Source organism: Nelumbo nucifera, chromosome 4, assembly GCF_055504915.1.
Source record: "Nelumbo nucifera cultivar China Antique chromosome 4, China Antique-T2T, whole genome shotgun sequence".
NCBI classification, from domain to species: Eukaryota; Viridiplantae; Streptophyta; class Magnoliopsida; order Proteales; family Nelumbonaceae; genus Nelumbo; species Nelumbo nucifera.
Genome location: NC_142652.1, coordinates 85,937,757 through 85,959,593, shown reverse-complemented (window position 1 = coordinate 85,959,593; position 21,837 = coordinate 85,937,757). Strand labels below are relative to the sequence as shown.

At 40.3% G+C, this 21,837-nt stretch overlaps 1 protein-coding gene and 1 pseudogene across 11 annotated transcripts in view; one reads left to right on the top strand and one right to left on the bottom strand.

The window, feature by feature from the left end:
• The first annotated feature begins 2,704 nt into the window (after positions 1-2,704).
• On the top strand, positions 2,705-4,606 carry LOC104586898 (leucine-rich repeat receptor-like protein kinase PXC1 pseudogene; annotated as a pseudogene). The gene is made up of 3 exons (XR_016085674.1): positions 2,705-3,292; positions 3,371-3,852; positions 3,935-4,606. The product of XR_016085674.1 is annotated as a leucine-rich repeat receptor-like protein kinase PXC1 pseudogene (transcript).
• A 1,228-nt stretch (positions 4,607-5,834) lies between these two features.
• Positions 5,835-21,837, bottom strand: part of LOC104585665 (bifunctional 3-dehydroquinate dehydratase/shikimate dehydrogenase, chloroplastic) — a 92,199-nt gene continuing 76,196 nt past the window's right edge. For all 10 annotated transcript variants that reach the window (XR_016085279.1, XM_019200504.2, XM_088902752.1 and 7 more), the window contains 3 exons: positions 7,320-7,468; positions 6,212-6,374; positions 5,835-6,088 (listed from right to left, as the gene is read on the bottom strand). Coding sequence is in view for 9 of the 10 variants with exons in the window: in XM_019200504.2 (XP_019056049.1) it covers positions 6,045-6,088; positions 6,212-6,374; positions 7,320-7,468 (356 nt within the window). In the remaining variant the exon portion in view is untranslated. The remainder of the gene's footprint in view (positions 6,089-6,211; positions 6,375-7,319; positions 7,469-21,837) is intronic.

The window sequence follows — 21,837 nt, the reverse complement described above, 5'->3', positions numbered from 1 at the left end:
AATTTACCAAATTTATATAGGCTGCGTTTGTTTTTTGATGTGATAATTGATGTAAATAATACATCCGAAAAGTCAACATATGAAAAGGTTTGCATCGATTTACCCCAGCCCGTATTTACACCGAAAATAAATGTGTGCAAATGTGAACCGATAATGAAATTTTACATCGATTCACATATACACCAAAAACAAACGCATCCATTAAAAAAACAGTTCAAAATGATGAAAGTGTGGATAGGGGCCATGCGTATTGGGCGTTGTGGGTGAATCAGACATCATTTTTTTAGTTTCATATTTTTACAGGGGATGATTTAACGAACCGGTCAGGGGTTCGGTTACTGGTTTGAACAGCCTGCCCGTTCTGACAAAAAATAAAAAAATAAAAAATTAGAAAATTAGAAAATGGTCAAAACCGTTTGAATGGTTCGAACGGTTAATTGACCGATTCAGCGGTTTGCTGACCAAAATCAACGATTTTAAGGGAAAAAACGGTTTTGAAAGAAAACAGAATCAGTCAGGTGACTAATTCTCGGTTTTTCTGATCCGACCATCCGGTCCATTCCAATTCCAGTTTTGAAAACAGTGTTATAAATACAGTTATTTAACATTTAAAACATCAAAACTTTCAGATGCCTTAAAGGTGCTTCATGACCCGCTGGAAGGATAACTTTGAGCCTTGACCGAAGATCAATGGTTGAAAGCACTCAAAGCCCTAAAATAGTATCGATTAATCCATGTTTATCGGTTACACCACAACACACTACATCATTTGTTTAAATAACATAGGTTTCAATTTTTTTTTAACCTCGATAAAAAATTTTATGAAATTTAAAATTGGTGACGATGTTTGATTTGGTCGCTCCCTACTAGAAGTCAGTTCAGACGTCGGTTTATTACGTGGCTGGGCCAAATTGCAAAATAAATAGATTAGAGGTCTCGAGGTACTTTATCCAATGTGGGTACTCTGATGCTTAAGTTAGCATAGGAGGTTTTTGAGAAAGTTGAGAGCTTAGAATGCTAATAAGAAAGCTAAATCGTGCATCCCCTGTGAGACTGGAGGTGATGCCCTTATATTAGCAAGTTGTCGTAGGCCTTACAAAACGTGTCCGAGATCACCAGCCTGCGTGACACGGAGTCCGTTCCACACCTGAAAATGGATTCCGCGTGAGTTGATAAGCCTTATCTAGGTCTTTCCGATTTGAGTAAGATAAGGATAAGGTCCGTTGTCATGCGGCTTGATCCCAGAGAGATCAGAGATAGTTGGCTAGCTTCTAGAAGAGGGCTACGTGGCACTTCGGCAGGTTTGAACGCAATAAGCCGCTCAGACCTTAGTTTTAGCCGAGGTACTCAAGGTGCCCGAACTGACTTGACCTGCTGAGGTGTCTGGAAATGTTGAAATGTCATCTAATCATCAGGTTGCTCCATATGTCCGCATACTAATGAATCAGGCCAAATTACCCCTCATCAATTGGTATTTTTAAGTATTAGTAAAATTTATATTCATTTATGTTAAATACTTGGTTCTTCTTCCATTTTCATGATTCGTTAAGTGTATCCCAATAATTCACACGTCACATAAATATTAAAGTATGTGCATGTGTTTGTTATATATTTATATTTTTTAATAATAATTTAACCTTGGATTTAGTTGTCATTGAAAATTTATGATACTATTATTAACTTTGGCAACAATGAGAATTTTGGTAATAATGCATTTATCAACGTCTTAATTAAAAAAAAACATTAGTTTAATACATGGTTTTCGAAATTAGACCAGATCGGATGGAAAAATTGGGAACCGATTAGGTGACTGGTTTTGTCTTACCCCAAAATCATTATTTTGCCAAAAACCGTTGATTTGGTCAGTAAATTGCTGACCTGTGCAGCCAAACCGTTTGAACCATCCAACAATTTTGGCTATTTTTTATTTTTAATTTTTTTGTCAGAATGTACCGTCTATTCAGTTAGAATAGTTGGATTGTTCGACCTAGGAACCAGACCTTGACCAATTCGTTGTCCAATTCAGTTTTAAAAGCCTTGGTTAAACATTCCAAATACGATGATAATTAAAGTTGAATACAGTAAAAGGATATCAATGAGAACTTTGTCCACTTCTTATATGCCATGTTTCTCATTAATCTCACAATATACACCAGATCTCCTACTCACAAACTATTGCCACATCCATGCCCACATGACACTGCCGAGTGCATTTGTAACATCTCATGAATGACAGGGAGAGATTCTCAATACATAATTGCAGTGTTCTGTGGGTATAGATGTTGGAACTTGGAATAGTTTGTGGGTAGGAGATCCAAGTTCTTTGGTATGGGTTTTGTATTACTCGTTTTGAAAACCTAAATGTATTGGCTCAATACATGTTGATACTTTCAACCTTTGATTACATAATAATATTTAGGAATGACAATGGGGCAAGGTGGGGACAGGTAGCCACTCCCCATCCCCGTTCCCTTTCTGCAGGGATCTTCATCTCCATAGAGATCCCCACTCCCCATGTTTTTTTAGGATAAATTATAAAGGGCCCCCTGGGGTCTAAGACAAAGACCCCTTGTATTTTGTTTTGTAACAAAGACCCTCCCGTACTATGACCGTAAGACAAACCCCTTCTGTTAGCCTTCGTTGAAGTCCGTTATTGCAATTATTTTTAATCCCCATACTACCCTTATAATAATTATACGAAAAAAAATACTGTTCATCTTCCTCCGAACCCTCCGGTTGTGGTTTTGATACTTTGGACGTCTTAAATGCTTCTGCAGAGTGCCTTCTGGTGGGGGCCAGAAATTACTTCTCCGACGTGGTCCCGGCTGAGATCAGTTCCTTCAAGCGTCTCCTCTGGCTTGACCTCTCCGACAACAATCTGCGAGGTCCCATCCCTAGGGAGATTCACAACTTAACTCGTCTCCTTACGATTAGACTCGAGAACAATGTGCTTGCTGGGGAGGTTCCCGATCTCTCAACGGCGTTGCCGGAGCTCAGGGAGCTAAATTTATCTAATAACAAGTTGCACGGGAAGGTGCCATCCGGACTGGTGAAGAAATTCGGATTGCGAAGTGTTGCGGGAAACGCTGGGCTCTGCGGTATGAGCCCGTTACCGGTCTGTTCGTTCACAGGTTCCCCTCCCACGGCTGTGTCGGCTCAGACCGTGGTACCGTCCAACCCTAGCTCCTTGCCTGCTACGACTGCTGCTGGTCCGACGGGGAAGGGAGAATCCCGGAAGGGACTCAGCACCGGCGCCATCGTCGCCATTGTGGTTGGGAATTCTGTGGCTTATTACTGCGGCAGAAATTCAGGAGAATCACATCGTTGAGAATCACGTCGTTTGGTTGGGAATTCTGCAGGTCCAACGTGGTTGAGAATCACTTCGTTTGTTGTTGCTTATTACTGCGGCAGAAGTTCAGGAGAGAGTGGTTCGACTATCAGTTCTAGAGACAGGCGAAGAAACGACAGCTATACGGGTGAGAAGAAGATTTATGCCAACAATGGAGGTGGCGGTGGGGGAGACGGCGATGGAACAACGGCCACAGATCGGAGCAAGCTTGTTTTCTTCGATAGAAGGAAGCAATTTGAGCTGGAGGACCTGCTCCGGGCATTGACGAAGATGCTGGGAAAAGGAAGCCTTGGGACGGTCTATAAAGCGGTATTGGAAGATGGGTGCACGGTGGCGGTGAAGAGGCTCAAGGACGCGAACCCATGTGTGAGGAAAGAGTACATGGATTTGATTGGGAATCTCCGACATCCGAACCTGGTTCATCTCAGGGCTTATTATTACGCCAAGGAGGAGAAGCTACTTGTCTACGATTACCTCTCCAAGCTTGCATTCTCTTCTCCATGGTAATGATTAAGTAATCACGACTCATAGAGATTTGATGCAGTCGAATTGAGTACTGATTAATTTTTTGTTAATTTGAATCAGCGAATTGAGGACTGGGGATGATTCCTTTGGACTGGACAACGAGGATCAGTTTGGTGCTGGGAGCTGCTCGTGGGCTTGCACAGATTCACGAGTACAGTGGATCAAAGATTCCACACGGGAATGTGAAGTTGTCGAACGTGCTTCTTGACAAGAATGGTGTGGCATGCATCTCCGATTTTGGGTTGGCCCTGCTTCTGAGCCCAGTTCATGCCACAGCGAGATTGGGAGGGTACAGAGCGCCGGAGCAAGTCGAAACCAAGAAGCTGTCACAGAAGGCAGACGTCTATAGCTTTGGGGTTCTGCTATTGGAGGTGCTGACAGGGAGGCTTTCGTTGCAGTATCCTACCTCAAGTCCGCATGGCGAATAGGGTGTTGATCTTCTAAGTGGGTAAGATCGGTGGTGACTGATGAGGGAGGAGTAGACGGTGGAAGTGTTCGACCCGGAGCTGCTGAGGTACAAGAACATAGAAGAGTAGATGGTGGCGATGCTGAATGTGGAGTTGACTTGTGTGGTGGAGCAGGCAGAGAAGAGGCCTACGATGTTAGAGGGGGCGAAGATGATTGAGGAGATACGGGTGGAGCAATCCCCACCGGGCGAGGACTGCTTTCTGTAAAAACAAACTTGCAGGTGGTTTGGGATTCAGGCATCCAAAGTTTTTTAACAGAGGAAAACAGAGGAAATGGGGAAGAAGAGAAATCGGGGGAGAGAGAATCTGCCGCTGCTGTTCGTGTATCATGAAGTCAAGGGAAGATGAACAGTGTTTTTTTCAGAATAGTTATTACAAGAGTAGTGTAGGATTAAAAAATACTATAAGGATGCACTTCAACGAAAGGATAATGGAAGGGGGTCTTTGTCTCACAGTCATAATATAGGGGGGATCTTTGTTGCAAAACAAAATATATCACAGACCCTATAATACGGGGGGGTCTTTGTAATTTACCCTTTTTTTTTGATGCCATCGTTTTATTTTTATTTTTTATTTTATTTAAAAACTAAAAATAAAATAATTGAAATTTACAATCCTATTAGAAAAAAACCAAAACATATTCAAATATATTCAATCATAATTTTAAAAACATTACTATACATAAATACATATATAAATATATGCATATGTAGATTCCCATAGGGTAGGGATCGGAAGCCCTGCAGGACAAGGAATGCTCTTTTGTCCCCAGTCCCCACGAGGATGAAAATTTTCCCATCTCTATCAGGGTAGGGAAAAAATCATTCCCATCCCTGCCCTATTCATGACAGATCCTATAAAGATCAAAGAAAGGAAAATTGCCATCCTTAACAACATTGCTTTTGCTGAAAATGCGATCATCTATTATTTTAAAGGATAGCGGACCAACCATACTATGCTGCCCCCTGTTTGATATATAAAATCACAACTATGGGGAGTGGATGTGCTGTATCATGATTAGTCCAATATCACAAGCCCAATATCTTCAGACCCAGATGGGACATAAAATCGGAAGGCTCGTTCGGATTGTATTTGGTACCACTAGTTTACCTTTCAACGTTTTAGGTTCATCAATACCAACCAGTGATGTGTTGTCATTCACCACATCACATTCATTTCATCTAGAATGATTACAAGAAACCTCAAATCTTTTTAGAGATTTTTGGACTGCAATCCCTAAATTGAATTTGCATCCTACTAGTAGCTCCACCTAGGGATGGACTGAACGATAAAAACCCCAATTTTTTAAGGTATGACTCTTTCAACCATAAACAGCCTCAAATAACGGTTGCGTACAATTTGTATTGTTCAACCTAGGTAGAAGCAACAATGATACCAAACACAACTCTTCGTCATTGTCTTAAGAAGGACCTACGCCTCTTGAAGTAGTCTTCTCCGTTATTCTGTGTCTATCTCTACTCAATTGTTCATCTATCTAAAAAAAACCTCAATTGTTCTTTCCATCACAATAATAAAAGATACATTACTCAAACACATTACTTAAGCCGGCATACAAAGAGAGAATCAGAGAATTATCATTTCTCAAAAAGTACACAACAAATTAGCAGTTTGCACAATTAGGCAGGAATCAAACTATAGAATTAGAACTTGAGTAGGGTCCGCCCCAATGATTTAATCCTCCTTCAGGCGTGTGTTGCCAGGGTTTCCCTAAAAAGTTCCTTTGGAGCTAAACTTGGACAAATATAGAAAACCAAAGCAAGAATAAGGGTGCTAACCAAAACAGAAATTAAAAAATGAGAAGAAGAAGATGGAGAAATATAGAGAGGACAACTTGTCCTCTGAATATTACCTGGCAAACCAGTGAAGTTTTCATATTGTACGTATGCCTGTCTGATGAACATCTCCACTCCAGTAACAACAGTGATTCCAGACTCTCCTGCTTCTCGAAGGAGTCTGGTAATTTTTGGTGTGTAAACAGCATCGAAAACCAGGGAGTAAAATCTCAAAGATTTCTGCAAAAGTAGAATTTTATTTGTTTCCTCAATACTTCAAAATTAATGCAGGAGTCAGTATCCCTGTCATGTTGATCCTCCTCTCATGCAATATCTAATTAAATAGAATGATATGTAAAGTTCTTGCATACAGAAACTTGCATTAGGTCAATTATGTTGACCGTCTAAACCATGGCATCTCTTACACAGCTTGTTAATATAAACAGAAATGTGTTATTTTTACAAATTTAGGCAAAAACGTTGGGAAATCTGAAGATGTGGAAACAAGTCAATTTCACCTATATGGGTTTATCTGCACATTTTAAACTGAATGGTCACACCTCAAACCTTAACCCCAACTATTTTGGGTCAGCTACACAAACCCTGTCCCAACATAGTGCTCTATCCACATGCCATGCTCAGGCTGAAGGACAAAATTCTCTATTTACTGGGTTCAGAAATTATAGGATTACACAGAAATGGGTAATGGGTAATGTTATGATATCTTTCTTAAGGAGGTTCTTCAATCTCTTTTTTTCTAGGTTTTGAACTCCTGTACTATAGTTCTCTATCCACATTCCATGCTCACAGGCTGAAGGACAAAATCTCCATTCATTGGGTTCAGAAATTGTATGATTACAAAGAAATGGGTAATGTTATGATATTTTTCTTAAGGAGGTTCTTCAATCTTTTTTCTTTTTTTTTTCTAGGTTTTGAATACATGTTCTATACCAAAGTAGAAGCGATGAAAATTTTATTTTCTTGTGATTGTTGGAAACAAATTCCTTCTAACTTAATTCCATATATCTTTTAATTGTAAGTGCACTAGGGGCACATAGAAAAGTACAAGAGTAAGAGATCCCTAAAACCAGATTGCAGTGTGATAAAACATATGAAATAAATATGAAGACAAGCATGTTTGTATGTGTGTGTGTCCATGCTTTTGGAGGGGGGAGGGGGACAAACCTTAGGTATGGGTGTCTCATCAACTTTTGGTTGCATTCCTATAGGTGTTGCATTTGCCAGGATCATCTTGTTCTCTGGATGGAAGTCACCTAGTTCATCTAGAGGTATGGCCTCTCCTCCAATCACATTGGCAAGTTGTTTGGCTCGTTCTTTCAATCAAAACAAACAAACCATCATCCAAGTCATGACAACAAATCAATATATAATTAAAAGATGGAATACTATCATGCCATGCAACCTAAAGCATGGTAATCTACATCAATGTCACATATGGAGATTTTGATGACTCTTATTATTCTCATCAGATCCATCAGTTATTCAAAAGATCTTTCAGACTTTGGAGTGAAATGTTTGATCATTGAATATTCTATTCTTGAACTTGGAATTGATTCACAAAAAAATTTCCCTTTTCTTTTTCATATAAAAAATACAGACTTAGATTGTCATTAAATCATTTTATGTGATATTTCAGTATGTATATATATGCATATAGATCTATCCTCCATCCTTTCTACCAATGCAACACAGTCAACTTCATTCATTAGACAGCTTCCATTTAGCCTTTGCACCTATCCTTTTTTTAGTTCTTGCTTTCTGAACATTGTGAAAACAGGATTTGCCTCAGGATTGTCCATTTTTACTTCTAGGGTTTCTCTGCACTTGAAAATTCTCACATAATTTCTGTAGAATTCTGTGGATTCATTGAAAGAAATGTTGTTTTAAAAAATATTGTTTCATGATGCATCTGAATATTTTGAACTAATATGAATATTGCAAGACCCAATGTTTTAAAAGTGCAATGTGCAGGGGCCAATTTGCACCTGAGGCGTGTGCCTTTTTTTGAAGCAAGGCGCAAAAATACAAAAGAAAAAAGCTAAAAAAATAAAAAAATTCAGAAATTTAAAAAAATGTCAACAAAATAAAAAATATTAAACATAATGTTAATAAAAAATGTAAACATAAATTTTAAAATAAATGTTTTAAAAAACCTATTATCTAAAATTAAAATACATAAACATAACATGTAAAGCGCATTCAAATGAAAATTTAAAAATAAAAGCAAACACATTTTCAAGCATGTAAAACCCGCAATCTCTTTTTTTCATCAATTGCATTACTTCAAGTAGCTAATGTGATGTAAAACATATTATATTCCTGATTCTACGAGCCGCTTTTGTGCCACACGGCCGACGCCCCTTGAGGCAAGCTCAAACAAGTCTATGTTAGGGTCTTAAATTCTTAGTTCTCACACAAAAAATAATGATTTTATAATTTTAATTACTTTTTAAGAAGATATTTTATTATGATGAATATATGAATGTCATTAGCAAATAGGAGGTTCTCAGAGCTTCGGTGAGCCCAACTGCTAGGTTCAAAAAAAGCAAAAAAGCATCAAATTTTCAAAAGGCACATACCTAGGCTGAGGCGTAAGGTGCATAAGGCGTCTGCCTTTTGAAAGGGTTGTGCCTAGTACCTAGGCGAGGTGCATACCCTAAAATGCACCTAGGTGCGACCACATTTTATACTTGGGGATGAACAAATTTGGGTTATACCTATTTGTGGTCAGTGCTTTAAAAGCGCAAGGCTAAAAAAAAAAAGCGCAAGGGCCAATTTGTACCTGAGGCGCAAGGCAGAAATTGAGGAACATGCCTTTTTGAAGTAAGGCGCAACATACAAAAAAAGCTAAAAATTCAAAAAGAAAAACTTAGAAAAATAAAAAAATTCAAAAAATATTAAACATAATATTAATAAAAATATAAACTTAAATTTTAAAATAAATGTTTTAAAAAACCTATTATCTAAAATTAAAATACATAAACATAACATGTAAAGCGTATTCAAATGAAAATATAAAAATAAAAGCAAACATATAAAGAATTTTCAAGCATGTAAAACCCACGATCTCTTTTTTTCCCTCAATTGCATTACTTAAAGTAGATAGTGTGATGTAAAACATATTGTATTCTTGATTCTACAAGTCGCCTTTGTACCATGCCCCTCGAGGCAAGCCCGAACAAGTCCATGTTAGAGTCTTAAATTCTTATTTCTCACATAAAAATAATAATTTTATAACTTGAAGAAGATATTTTATTGGAATAAATGAATGAACAACATTAGCAAATAGGGGGTTCTCCGCCGCTCCGGTCCAGCCGTTAGGCTAAAAAAAAAAGCAAAAAGTGCAGAATTTTAAAAAAGGCACACGCCTGGTGCGCCTTTTGAAAGGGGTGCACCTAGGACCTAGGCAAGGTGCATACCCTAAAATGCACCTAGGACCTAGGCAAGGTGCATACCCTAAAATGCACCTTGCTTGTGGCCTAGGCGTGTCTTTTAAATCACTATTTGTGGTTGGATTAACATTTGGTTTATGCACACTTGCAAACAACACAATGCCATTTCTTGCTAACAGAACCATATTCCCATACATGGTATAAATAAGAAATATATTAACCATGTTACCTTGTCTAGGCTTTACGTTATGCAACAAAGAAGAAGACTTAGGGAGTGTACTTTCACACATCTTGGGGTATAAGGTGCCATTCAGTCTTCTTTTTCCAGGTGGAGAGATATTTCATATACCTTTCAGAGTTTTTGTGTGTCTGTTTTGTTACATTCTTGGTCATCATCCTAGGAAGTTGGATCTTAAGGCCAATAAACGTGTTTTTCTTGGGTATGCTCAAAAGTAGAAGGGGTATTGTTGTTATGATCCAGTGCTAAGGAATGGGTTTGTCAATCTGGATGCTACCATTTTTGAGCCTACATTCTTTTCCTTTGGTGGTTCTCTTCAGGGGGAGTGTTTTATGGAGGAGAACTCATAGTCTGCTCCTTTTCTTGTTCCTTCATCTGGTCCATCAACTAGGGTTGTCAATGGGTCAAGTCCTACCTGACGGACCTGAACTGATTGAACCAGTTCTGATTCCAGGAACTAGAATCGACGGGTCAGTTCTGGGTCCTAATATAGTGTCCCAATTATTATCGGTTCAGAACCAGTTCCACCTAGTCCCGAACCAATTCAGACCCGACCAAAGCTATATACATAATATATTAAATAAATCATATATATACTGTACAATATATAATATTTAGTATATATTAAACATATATATTTATTTATTATAATCGGGTTCGTCGGGTCAGTTTCGATTGTCCCGAGAACTGATCGGTTTGGTTCTGGGCCTAAAAATTACAGACCCTATCGAGTCTAGATCGGTTTTGAAGCCTCAATATTTCATGTTGGGTTGGTTTTGGTTCTAGCTAGACCCGATCCAGACCTGACCCATTGATAACCTTACCATTAGCTCCATCAGTTCCACCTTTTGCTCCACCATCAGCTCTAGTTCCACTACCTGATCCACTACGACTGCCTCACAATTATTTCAACGCCAACGCAAGAGGGTTGATTCCACTCATGCTCTAGTGGAAGAACCTATACCACTCTTCGTTGGTCCATCTGAGATTCTAGGTTCGACTGATACAAATCTAGGTATTTCTTTTGAACCTGTTATTGCCTCTAACCCCATTGATGTTGTTTTTGTACCTAACATTGATGTTATAGCTGATCTTGATCTTTGCATTGCATTCCCCAAAGGAAAGAGAAAGTGTACAACCCATTGCATTTAACACCATTACTCTTACAATGCCCTATCACCTTCTTATTGTGTTTTCCTTTCTTCGCTAGATTCTGTTATACCCAGGAATGTTAGTGAGGCTCTTTCCAAACCTGAGTGGAGAACAACTATGATAGAAGAAGTGGAGGCTTTGATTAAGAACTAGACAAAGAAGATAGTTGATCTTCCTACAAGAAAGGAGACAGTTGGATGTAGATGAGTGTTCACTGTGAAGTACAGGGCTGATGGCAACATAGAGAGGTACAAGGTAAGGTTGGTTGCAAAAGGGTATACACAAACCGATGGTATAGATTATCTGGAGACCATTGCACCAGTAGCTAAGATGAGCTTAGTTCGGATCCTCTTGTCTCTAGCAACTACTTATTAATGGTCGTTCTTCTAGCTTGATGCTAAAAATGCATTTCTTAATGGTGATTTGCAGGAGGTATATATGGATCTTCCAATCAATTTATATGAGAATATTGGTGAGGGAAAAGATTGCAGGCTAAACAAGTCATTATATGGTTTGAAATAGTCACCTAGAGCATGGTTTGATAGGTTTAAGGGGACATTGATCCGTTTTGGAACACACAAACCTAGTCAGATCACTTTTTGTGAAGAGGAGAGAAACACTTGTGTTAGTACTGATTGTGTATGTGGATGATATAGTTGTTACAGGGAATGATCTGAGGGAGATTGATACACTCAAGAAGTCATTGCAACAGGAATTTGAAATTAAAGATCTAGTTGAACTAAAATATTTTTTAGGGATTGAGGTTGCAAGATTGAAGCATGAGATAACTGATTGTGTATGTGGATGATATAGTTGTTACAGGGAATGATTTGAGGGAGATCGATGCACTCAAGAAGTCACTGCAACAAGAATTTGAAATTAAAGATCTAGTTGAAGTAAAATATTTTTTGGGGATTGAGGTTGCAAGATTGAAGCATGAGATATTCATCTCTTAGAGGAAGTATGTGTTGGACCTACTACAGGAAACTAGGAAGCTAGGAGTTAAACCAGCTGATACTCCTATTAACCCGAACTATAGAGGAAGTATGGTAGGACGACTACTATATTTATGTATGACACGCCCGGACATTTCCTATGTTGTTAGTATTGTGAGTCAGTATATGCACGCTCCTCAGGTTCACCACTAGGAAGCCATTGATAAAATACTTGCTTACTTGAAAAAGCATATGGGCAAAGGAATTCTATTCTCAGATCATGGGAATTTGAAACTAGAGTCCTATGCAAATGTAGATTGGGCAGGTTGTCTAGATGACAGGAGATTCACATCAAGGGTGTGCACCTTTGTGGGAGGAAATTTGGTTTCATGGAAGAGTAAAAAGCAATCAGTGGTGGCTAGGTCAAGTGTAGAGGCTGAATATAGATCTATAGCCTATAGTGTTTCAGAATTACTTTGGGTTAATCCTTGTTGAGTGAGATTGGGATAGATGCAGAGGAGCCCATGATGTTATAGTGTGATAACCAAGCTGTAATTAATATTGCCCACAACCTAGTCCAACATTATAAGACAGGGCACATTGGTAGACACTTCATAAGAGAAAGGGTGACAATCGGAGAAGTCTTCCTGTCTTATGTCTCCTGTCTCCTCTGAGTTACAATTAGCTGATGTCCTCACCAAAGGGGTTGCAAAGAACAAGCTTGAACATGACCTACGCAAGTTGGGAATGTGCGACATTTACTCCCAACTTGAGGGGGGATGTTGAGGATTTTGTGCAGATTTGTCAATTGTTTTTTATTATTTATGTTGTTAAAATCAAACGACTTGCAATTCGAATCGTATGATTCATATTGAATCATCCATAAAATAATATGAATTGTACATACAAATCGTTTTTTTTTGAAAAAAATCGTACAATTTATGTATGAATAGTAGATTTGAATCGCAAATCACGATTTATATGCAAATTATACAACAATTTAAAGAGTGGCTTAAAATTGAAAAGACTGTCATAGGCCTCAATTTTTTCTTCTATTATTTGAGATGTTTAGGTATTTTTATAGGTTTTTGACAAATTTCAGAAAAATAAAAAAAAATCTTACGATTTACGATATGATTCGATCCAAACACCTTTACGATTTACAATACGATTATGATTTTCAAAACATTCTTTAGATAGTAAGTGGGGACCACAACACTCTTGTTGGGACCCTTTGGAGTGATGTTTTAAGTTTTTTATGCACTTTTATGTGTTAGCTGCCCTATAAGGGAATATTAGTCATTGTACTTTTTTTTTTCTTAAAGTATAAATATCTATGGGAGAGAGGATGGCCAGGTCTAATTTGCTCTCTCTTTCTTTCTCAACTTTTCTTCTCTTTCTCTTCTTCCACAAGAAACTCTTCTTTTCTTTGTAGATTTTTTATTTACCAGATTTCTACTGGGAAAACCCCACAACTCCTTGCATTTCTAACATGACCTTCACTACACAACTCCCCTTCAAGAACAAGAATAGGCAATGGGAACTTTAGGAACAAAAACACCCTTCTCACCTCTCTCCCCCTGGGATGAAACCCCCGGATAATAAGGGACATCCTTAAAGATTGTGCAACTGAAACCCCCGGACTGCAAGTCTATCTATACAGTACTGATTAGATTGTGCAACTGAATTTGATCACTTTAAGGACTGATTAAAAACCTAATTCTGCAAAGGCAAATCAGACCTCCTTCTAAGCTGTTTTTCAGAGTTTTTTGGGGTTTTCGAACTCTCTTAAAGGGGTTAGAGCTCTAGGGACAGCCACTGTTGTGTTTGTTAGTTGATTTCAGATCAGAGTTATCCCAGTTTTGTGCACATACACTGTGAATACAGATCAGGCCTATACTGTTTTTGATTGTGATTGGTAGTCCAAGTGCTGTTTTAAGACTTGACCGAGATGGAGTTTAAAAATAAGGCAGAAGGCAGCTTTGGGAGCATCAGTTATGGCAGTGTTTCTGAGATGGGTGGTCAGATTACAACCGTAAATTCAGTTACTCTAGCTTCAGCCTACCATGCCTCAGCTCCAGGTACTACTGAACCTTGTTGGGTAATAGATTCAGGTGCATCCGACCACATGACTAGCTTGCCTTCACTGTTTACCTCCAATGTCCCTATTCGCTTCTGGGGTGATGCTATCCTCACGGCGGTATATCTTATTAATCGGATTCCTTCCCGGGTTCTTGATTTGCGATCTCCTTTTTCCCTTCTATACCCACATGAGGAGTTGTTTTCTATTCCCCTTAAAACATTCGGTTGTACCTGCTTTGTTCAGCTTCTCGGACCCCATCACTCCAAGTTTGAACCCAAGGCCTCCAAATGCATTTTCCTTGGTTATGCACAAACTCAAAAGGGGTATTGCTGCTATGATCCTGTCACAAGGAGGAAGTTCGTCTCCATGGATGTCACTTTCTTTGAGGAGACACCCTATTATCCTCGGGTTTCTCCTCAGGGGGAGAGCAGTGAGAGTAGGGGTTTAAGTCCTTGTCTTCAGGGGGAGAGCAGTGAGAGTGGGGTAGTTTCTTTACCTATTCCATTGGGTGATGGGAGCTGCAATGGTGAGGGTGGCCAGAGGGATCAGGAGTTGAGGGGGAGCTGCAATGGTGAGGGTGGTTAGAGGGATCAGGAGTTGAGGGTCTATCACAGGCGGTGCAGGCAGGTTGATCTTGATCATCAGCAGTCCAGGCCAATTCCAATCTCATCTACGGCTCCAAGTCCAGACATTACAGTCCCAGGACCCACACAGAATTCTTCTATCGTTGCCATTTCACCTCCTACAGATGACCTTGATCTTCCGATTACAGTCCATAAAGGGAAACGACATTGTACCACATCTACAACCCACTGTATTTCCCATTTTTTATCCTATGATCGCCTATCTCCTACCTACAGGTCCTACCTTAGTTCCATTTCCAATGTCCCTATTCCAAGAATAGTACAAGAGGCCCTATCAGTCCCGGAGTGGAGAGGTGCAATGCAAGTTGAAATGGATGCCCTGTTGAAAAATAATACCTGGGAGCTAGTTGACTTGCCCAAAGGAAAGAAACCAGTTGGATGCAAATGGGTATTTACTGTGAAGCACAATGCAGATGGATCCATTGAGAGGTACAAAGCTCGGCTAGTTGCAAAAGGGTTCACTCAGACTTATGGTATAGATTACTTGGAGACATTTGCCCCGGTAGCCAAGATGACCACCATTCGGGTTCTATTATCTCTTGCAGCAAGCCACACTTGGCCTTTGTACCAAATGGATGTTAAAAATGCCTTCCTGAATGGGGACTTGCAGGAAGAGGTTTACATGCAGTTGCCTCCTGGATACTATGATACAGAGATCGGTAAGAAGGTCTGCCGGCTCAATAAGGCATTGTATGACTTGAAACAGTCACCTAGAGCTTGGTTCGACAGATTTAGACTAGCTCTTGGAAAGTTCAGTTATGTACAGGCCCAGTCAGATCATACACTGTTCATCAAGAGGGTGGAGTCTTCACTGACACTACTTGCAGTATATGTTGATGATATTGTGGTGACAGGAAATGACAGCCATGAGATTGAGTCCCTAAAACAGCTCATTCATCAAGAGTTTGAGGTGAAAGATCTGGGTACACTACGGTATTTTTTGGGCATTGAGGTTGCTAGATCTAAACAGGGGATCTTTGTCTCTCAGAGGAAATATGTTTTAGATCTGTTGGTTGAAACTGGAAAGCTGGGTGTCAAACCTGCAGATACACCCATTGAACAGAACCACAGGATTAGTGCAGAGAGTGGGGAGCTGCTTGAAGACAAAGTTATGTTCCAATGGTTGGTAGGAAAGCTCCTATATCTCTGCCTCACTCGGCCGGATATTACTTATGCTGTTAGTGTTGTCAGCCAGTACATGCATTCTCCTAGAACCACACATCTTCTTGCGGCAGAAAGAATTTTAGCCTACTTGAAGAGATGCCCGAGTAGGGGTATACTGTTCAAGAACAATAACCACATGAAGGTGGAGGTCTATACAGATGTCGATTGGGCTGGGAGTGTTGATGACAGACGATCTACCTCAGGATATTGTGCCCTTGTGGGAGGAAACATTGTCTCCTGGAGAAGTAAGAAACAAAGTGTTGTCTCCCGGTCTAGTGCTGAAGCAGAATACAGGTCCATGGCCAACGGAGTGGCTGAAATCCTATGGCTAAGATCTCTACTTGAGGAGTTGGGTATTGAGTATGAGAAGCCTCTGATGCTGTATTGTGATAATCAAGCAACCATTAATATAGCACATAATCCAGTGCAGCATGACAGAACCAAACACATTGAAGTTGACCGACATTTTGTACGAGAGAGGGTCTCATCTCAAGAAATATGCCTCCCTTACATCACATCCAGTATGCAACTAGCAGATATCCTCACTAAAGTTGCATCAAGAAAGAAGCTAGAAGCGGATCTATCCAAGTTGGGAATGATAAACATTTACTCCCAACTTGAGGGGGAGTGTAGAGAAACTGATGTGGGCACCACAGCTATGGGGCCACTCTGTCCGTAGGGTAGAATATACCTAGTCTATTTGTTATGTTATTCTGTTATTTACTTTTTAGTTTTTTATATTGTTAAGTGTTATGATGTAAACACCAAGGGCAAATATGTCCTTTCATGTAACTAGCATAACATATAAATATTAAATTGAAGTGGCGGTGGCAGATGATTCTGAATCTGTCATTCCTTTCAAACCTGTGTTCTACTGCTCTCTCACTAATCTTTCTCCTCTTTCTTCTTCACTTTCTCTTATGTTCGAACCTGAAATTCCTTAGTGTCCAAGACTGATAGCAGTCTTGATCATCTTCAATTTCATATTTTTTAATTTAGCAAGCTTTCTACTTGGTATTAGAGCAGTGGCTAGGGTTTCTAGAAGCATTCTCATGCAGCCCTAGATCAGCCGACTGCATGAAGTAATAAAGGGCTGATTGATTTGCTATAGATTGCCCAGTTCTTGGATTTTTTTGTGGGATCTAGTCATCAGGAAGGTGATCTACTGTTCGGCATCAAAATCAGGAAGAACTGGAGTATGGGGAAGAGTCCCAGAAAAGTTGGACTCTTTGTTTTTGATTTGATCTTGGGCGGCCAGGTATTGTTAGTTTTCTTTTGATTTTCTGAAGAGTGCAGTTTGGTTTATGGATTTTTCTGAGCCTCCTGGAGTGATCAATTCACTCTTCTCTCTGCTAGGAGGCGTGGGGAGGAGAGAGATTTCACTCCAGCTAGGGTTTTTCTTCTTCCGGAAGGGTTTGTTTCTGTGTGTGTGATATTAAATTGTTTTTGGAAGGTTTCCAATCTATTTTTCTTACTGTTGAACTGTTTGAAGATGGAGAGTTGGAATACCGAGACGAAATCTACCGGTATTATGGGACTGGGTGTTGGAGGTAGTAGTGATATTTCTGGGCTTGGGATCATTACTACAGTAAAACTTGATGGTACAAATTATTTGGAGTGGGCATAATCAGCTAAGATGGCTATTGGTGCCCATGGAAAATTAGGGTATCTCACTGGGGAGGAGAAGAAACCTGATACAAACTCTTCCCAATGGGTGCAGGAGAATTACATGGTAATGCCCTGGCTGTGTAATTCTATGTTACCTCATATTGCAAAAAATTTCCTATGGGCTAATACTGCTAAGGAGATTTGGGATGGAGTGACTGAAACCTACTCTCAGAAACAAAATGAAGCCAGAGCCAATCAGTTAAGGAATCAGGTGATAAGTATGAAACAGGGAGAAAAACCTCTTGCTGTGTATTTCTCCATGCCGAAAACCCTATGGTAGAAAATAGATCACTTAAAAACTGTGGTATGGGAAAGTGTAAATAATGTAGCAACCTATCAAAGATTGGTAGAGACGAATAGGGTTTTTGAGTTCTTGGCAGGGCTGAACCCTGAATTCGACATTGCTAGGCAGCATATTCTTTATAGAGAGGGTGTGACACTCTCTCAAGCCTATGCCTTTGTCTTTGGAGAGGAGAGTAGGAGGAATGTAATGCTAAGATAGCCTGGGATTGACCGGTCGGCTATGGTTGGTACAACAAAACCTAAGCCGAATGGAGACAAGGGGAGTAGTGAAACTAGAAGGGAAGATAAGGACTTGGTGTGTGATTATTGCAAGAAGCCTAAGCATACCGGGGACACTTGCTGGAAACTTCATCCAAATCTTATACATGCCCGAATGAGGAACAAGAAGGGAAATGCAAATGTAGCCACTACAAGAGACTTTTCAGTCCCTCTTTCCCAGACGGATTGGGAATCCATTGCAGGAGCAGTAGCGAGGACAAAATTGGAGAGGTTTGGACAGCTTATGAGTAAGAAAGATTCACCTAGCACTAGCCTTCCAGATGGACATCAGAATGCAGGAGCCAGCTACACCTCTTCCTTTGCACATACAGGTAGTTCATATGTGATATAATTCAGGTCTGCCTTAGAGTTCGGCCTGACTGAGTTCAGTTATGTAGAAGAAGAAAGAGTGATAAAGAAAGAGAGAAAGGGAGAAAGAGAGAAGAGAGAATTCTGGTTCGAATTGAAAGAGTCAACTCGACTTCTCCCAGTCGGCCAATAAGTATTTATACTATTATTAAAACATAACTGAAAAGACCTATGTGCCCTTAAGTTAAGAGCACATGTTTCAACACAACATTACAGATCAGCAACATCAATCAAGGTATAAAGACAGAAATACCCCTACGCTAACACTCCCCCTCAAGCTGGGAGTATATGATATACTCCCAGCTTGTTACATATGTAGTCCACTCTTCCTCGACTCAAGCCTTTTGTAAATAAGTCAGCCCACTGATTTCCTGTATTAACATGTGTAGTGTCTAGCTCTCCATTCAGCACCTTCTCCCTCACAAAGTGACAGTCAACCTCAATGTGCTTGGTTCTTTCATGAAACACTGGATTAGAGGAGATATGGACTGCAGCCTGATTATCACAATAGAGCTTCATTGGAGTGTTAATGTTGTACCCTACTTCCTGTAGAAGGTTCCTTAGCCACACTAATTCACAAGTGGTATGCGCCATAGCCCTATATTCTGCTTCTGCACTGCTTCTTGCCACAACCATCTGCTTCTTACTTTTCCATGTCATCAGGTTACCTCCTAGAAACGTGCAATAGCCTGTAGTAGACCGCCTTATTAGACATAGAGCCGGCCCAATCAGCATCAGAATACCCTTCTATTTCAAGTTTTCCCCCACTCTTGTATATCAGACCACGACCCGGGGCCCCTTTTAGATACTTCACAATTCTCAGAACCACATTCCAATGAGGAATAAGAGGTTTTTGCATGAATTGGCTTACCACACTAACTGCAAATGAGATGTCTGGTCTGGTAATGGTTAGGTAGTTCGATTTGCTCACAAGTCGTCGGTATCTGCCAGGGTCTTCAAACACTTCACCCATTCACTACTTAGCTTGGTATTTGTGTCCATGGGTGTTTTAGCTGGTTTGGCACCCAACAAGCCTGTTTCTTCCAGCAAATCAAGCACATACTTCCTCTGGCACAGGTTAATCCCATACTTGGATCTCGCTACCTCTATCCCCAAGAAGTATTTCAGTTTACCCAGATCCTTTGTCTGAAAGTGATCCTGCAGATAAGTCTTCAGCCTGTCAATACCAATGCTATCATTCCCAGTAATAACAATATCATCTACATACACTACCAACAGTATTTTTCCTCCCGAAGAGTCATGACTAAATACAGAATGGTCAACTTTGCACTGTTTCATGCCAAACTTCTTTACCACCTCACTGAACCTACCAAACCATGCTCGAGGAGACTGTTTAAGCCCATATATAGCCTTCCTTAGTCTGCACACCTTACCATCCTCCCCCTGAGCAACAAACCCTGGAGGTTGCTCTATGTAGACCTCCTCGAGTAAGTCACCATGCAAAAAGGCATTCTTGATATCAAGCTGATATAGTGGCCATGATTGGCCCAGGTTGAGGGAGGACCATGTAAATCATAACAATAGTTGATGGTATGTCCATCGATACCACAATGAGTGCACTTCCTCGGGCCTGAGCTACGTCCTCTACCACGGGCTCCCCCTGAATCTCTGCTCCTAGTACGACCACCACCACGATTATAAGTAGACCCACCATTGCCACTTCGGCCATATGCAAAACCACTACCACCACCACGGCCAGACTGAGCTCCCCGAGCTCCACCTCTACCACCACGACCTCTCGATGCAGCAAAGGCAGATCTATCTAAGATACTAGAGTTCTCAGTAGATCCAATAGAAATCCTCCGAAGTCGAGCAAATACCTCTTCTAGGGACGGAAGAGCCGATCCCCCTAATATCTGAGCCCGTACTGGTTCATATTCAGACTTTAGTCCCACCAAAAATCTAGTCACATCAAGCTGCTCTCTCTGTTGTTGCTGAATCTTGACATCAGAAGTGAGAGGATGATAGACATTCAACTCATTACGTATGTTCCTCATGTTGGCATAGTACATTTCAAGACTCTGATTGCCCTGTTGCAGATTAAAGTATTCTTGATAAAGCTGATAAACCCTGGTTGTATTGTCCTGTCCCGAATATAATTTCTTCGCATGGTCCCACACATCTTTGGCAGTATCAAGGAACATGAAGTTCACACTAATCCTGGGTTCCATACTGTTCCACAACCATGTGATGATCTGAGTGTCCTCTTGCTCCCAGTCTTCATACTCGTGAGAGTCAGAGGTGGGTTTCTCCTCTTTGATGTGTTTTACCTTCTTCTTTGCCTTCAGAAAGATTTCAACGTATTTAGCCCAAGGCACATAATTCTCTCCATTTAACTTAATGGAGGTCCTCTGAACATTCAGGTAGTCTGTAGGCACCATCACACTAGGTTTATAATCATTATTGTCTCCCATTATGTTATCACCAATTCTGCACACTTGCTGACTTCTATTATCACTGAGATCTGCACACTCCACACCACTAGGTCACACCTGTTACACTGATTGCAGCACTAATTGTTGCTGGAATGTGTGCTCTTTACACCACAAACCCTAAATCACACCTGTCACACTGATTTCAACACTTGTTGTTGCTGAAAAGTGTGCTTACACCACAAACCCTACTCCTACAACTACCTGAAATCTCACCACTATATGATCATATCTCTTCCTTCAAAATTCACAAAGAAACCAGCATAAACCCTAATACTTACTGGCCGAAACCCTAGCAAATGGTCTGAAACACACCTTCTATTTAATCCATAACAGATCATGCACTGAAGTCTCTTACCTTATCGCTGAAGTAACACCCATGCGAGCAGGAGAGCAGTCCACACACAACAGCCGCTTCACACACAACAGCCACACACAGTTCGGCCCTCTATTCTTCCTCTACTAGGGGAGGGCGATCTCAGAAATCACAACAACCGACCACATACGACCTGACTGGAGGCATAGAGACCCCCAAGGGAAGAGGGCGATCACTCCTTTTCAGCCCTTTCCCTTATCTCCAATCGTACACGGAAAAAAAAGAAAACCCTAGATAGGGTGCGCAGAGAATGAACCCTAGGCAAGCAGAAATCTAGGCAGATTTAACCTTGCTCTGATACCATGATATAATTCAGGTCTGCCTTAGAGTTCGGCTTGATTGAGTTCAGTTATGTAGAAGAAGAAAGAGTGATAAAGAAAGAGAGAAAGAGAGAAGAGAGAATTCTGGTTCGAACTGAAAGAGTCAACTCGACTTCTCCCAGTCGGCCAGTAAGTATTTATACTATTATTAAAACATAACTGAAAAGACCTATGTGCCCTTACTTAAGTTAAGAGCACATGTTTCAACACAACAGTACAGATCAGCAACATCAATCAAGGTATAAAGACAGAAATACCCCTACGCTAACAATATGCAACTGCAAATCTTGCATCCACTTCAGGTAAGGAGGGACCTCCCTAGATTAT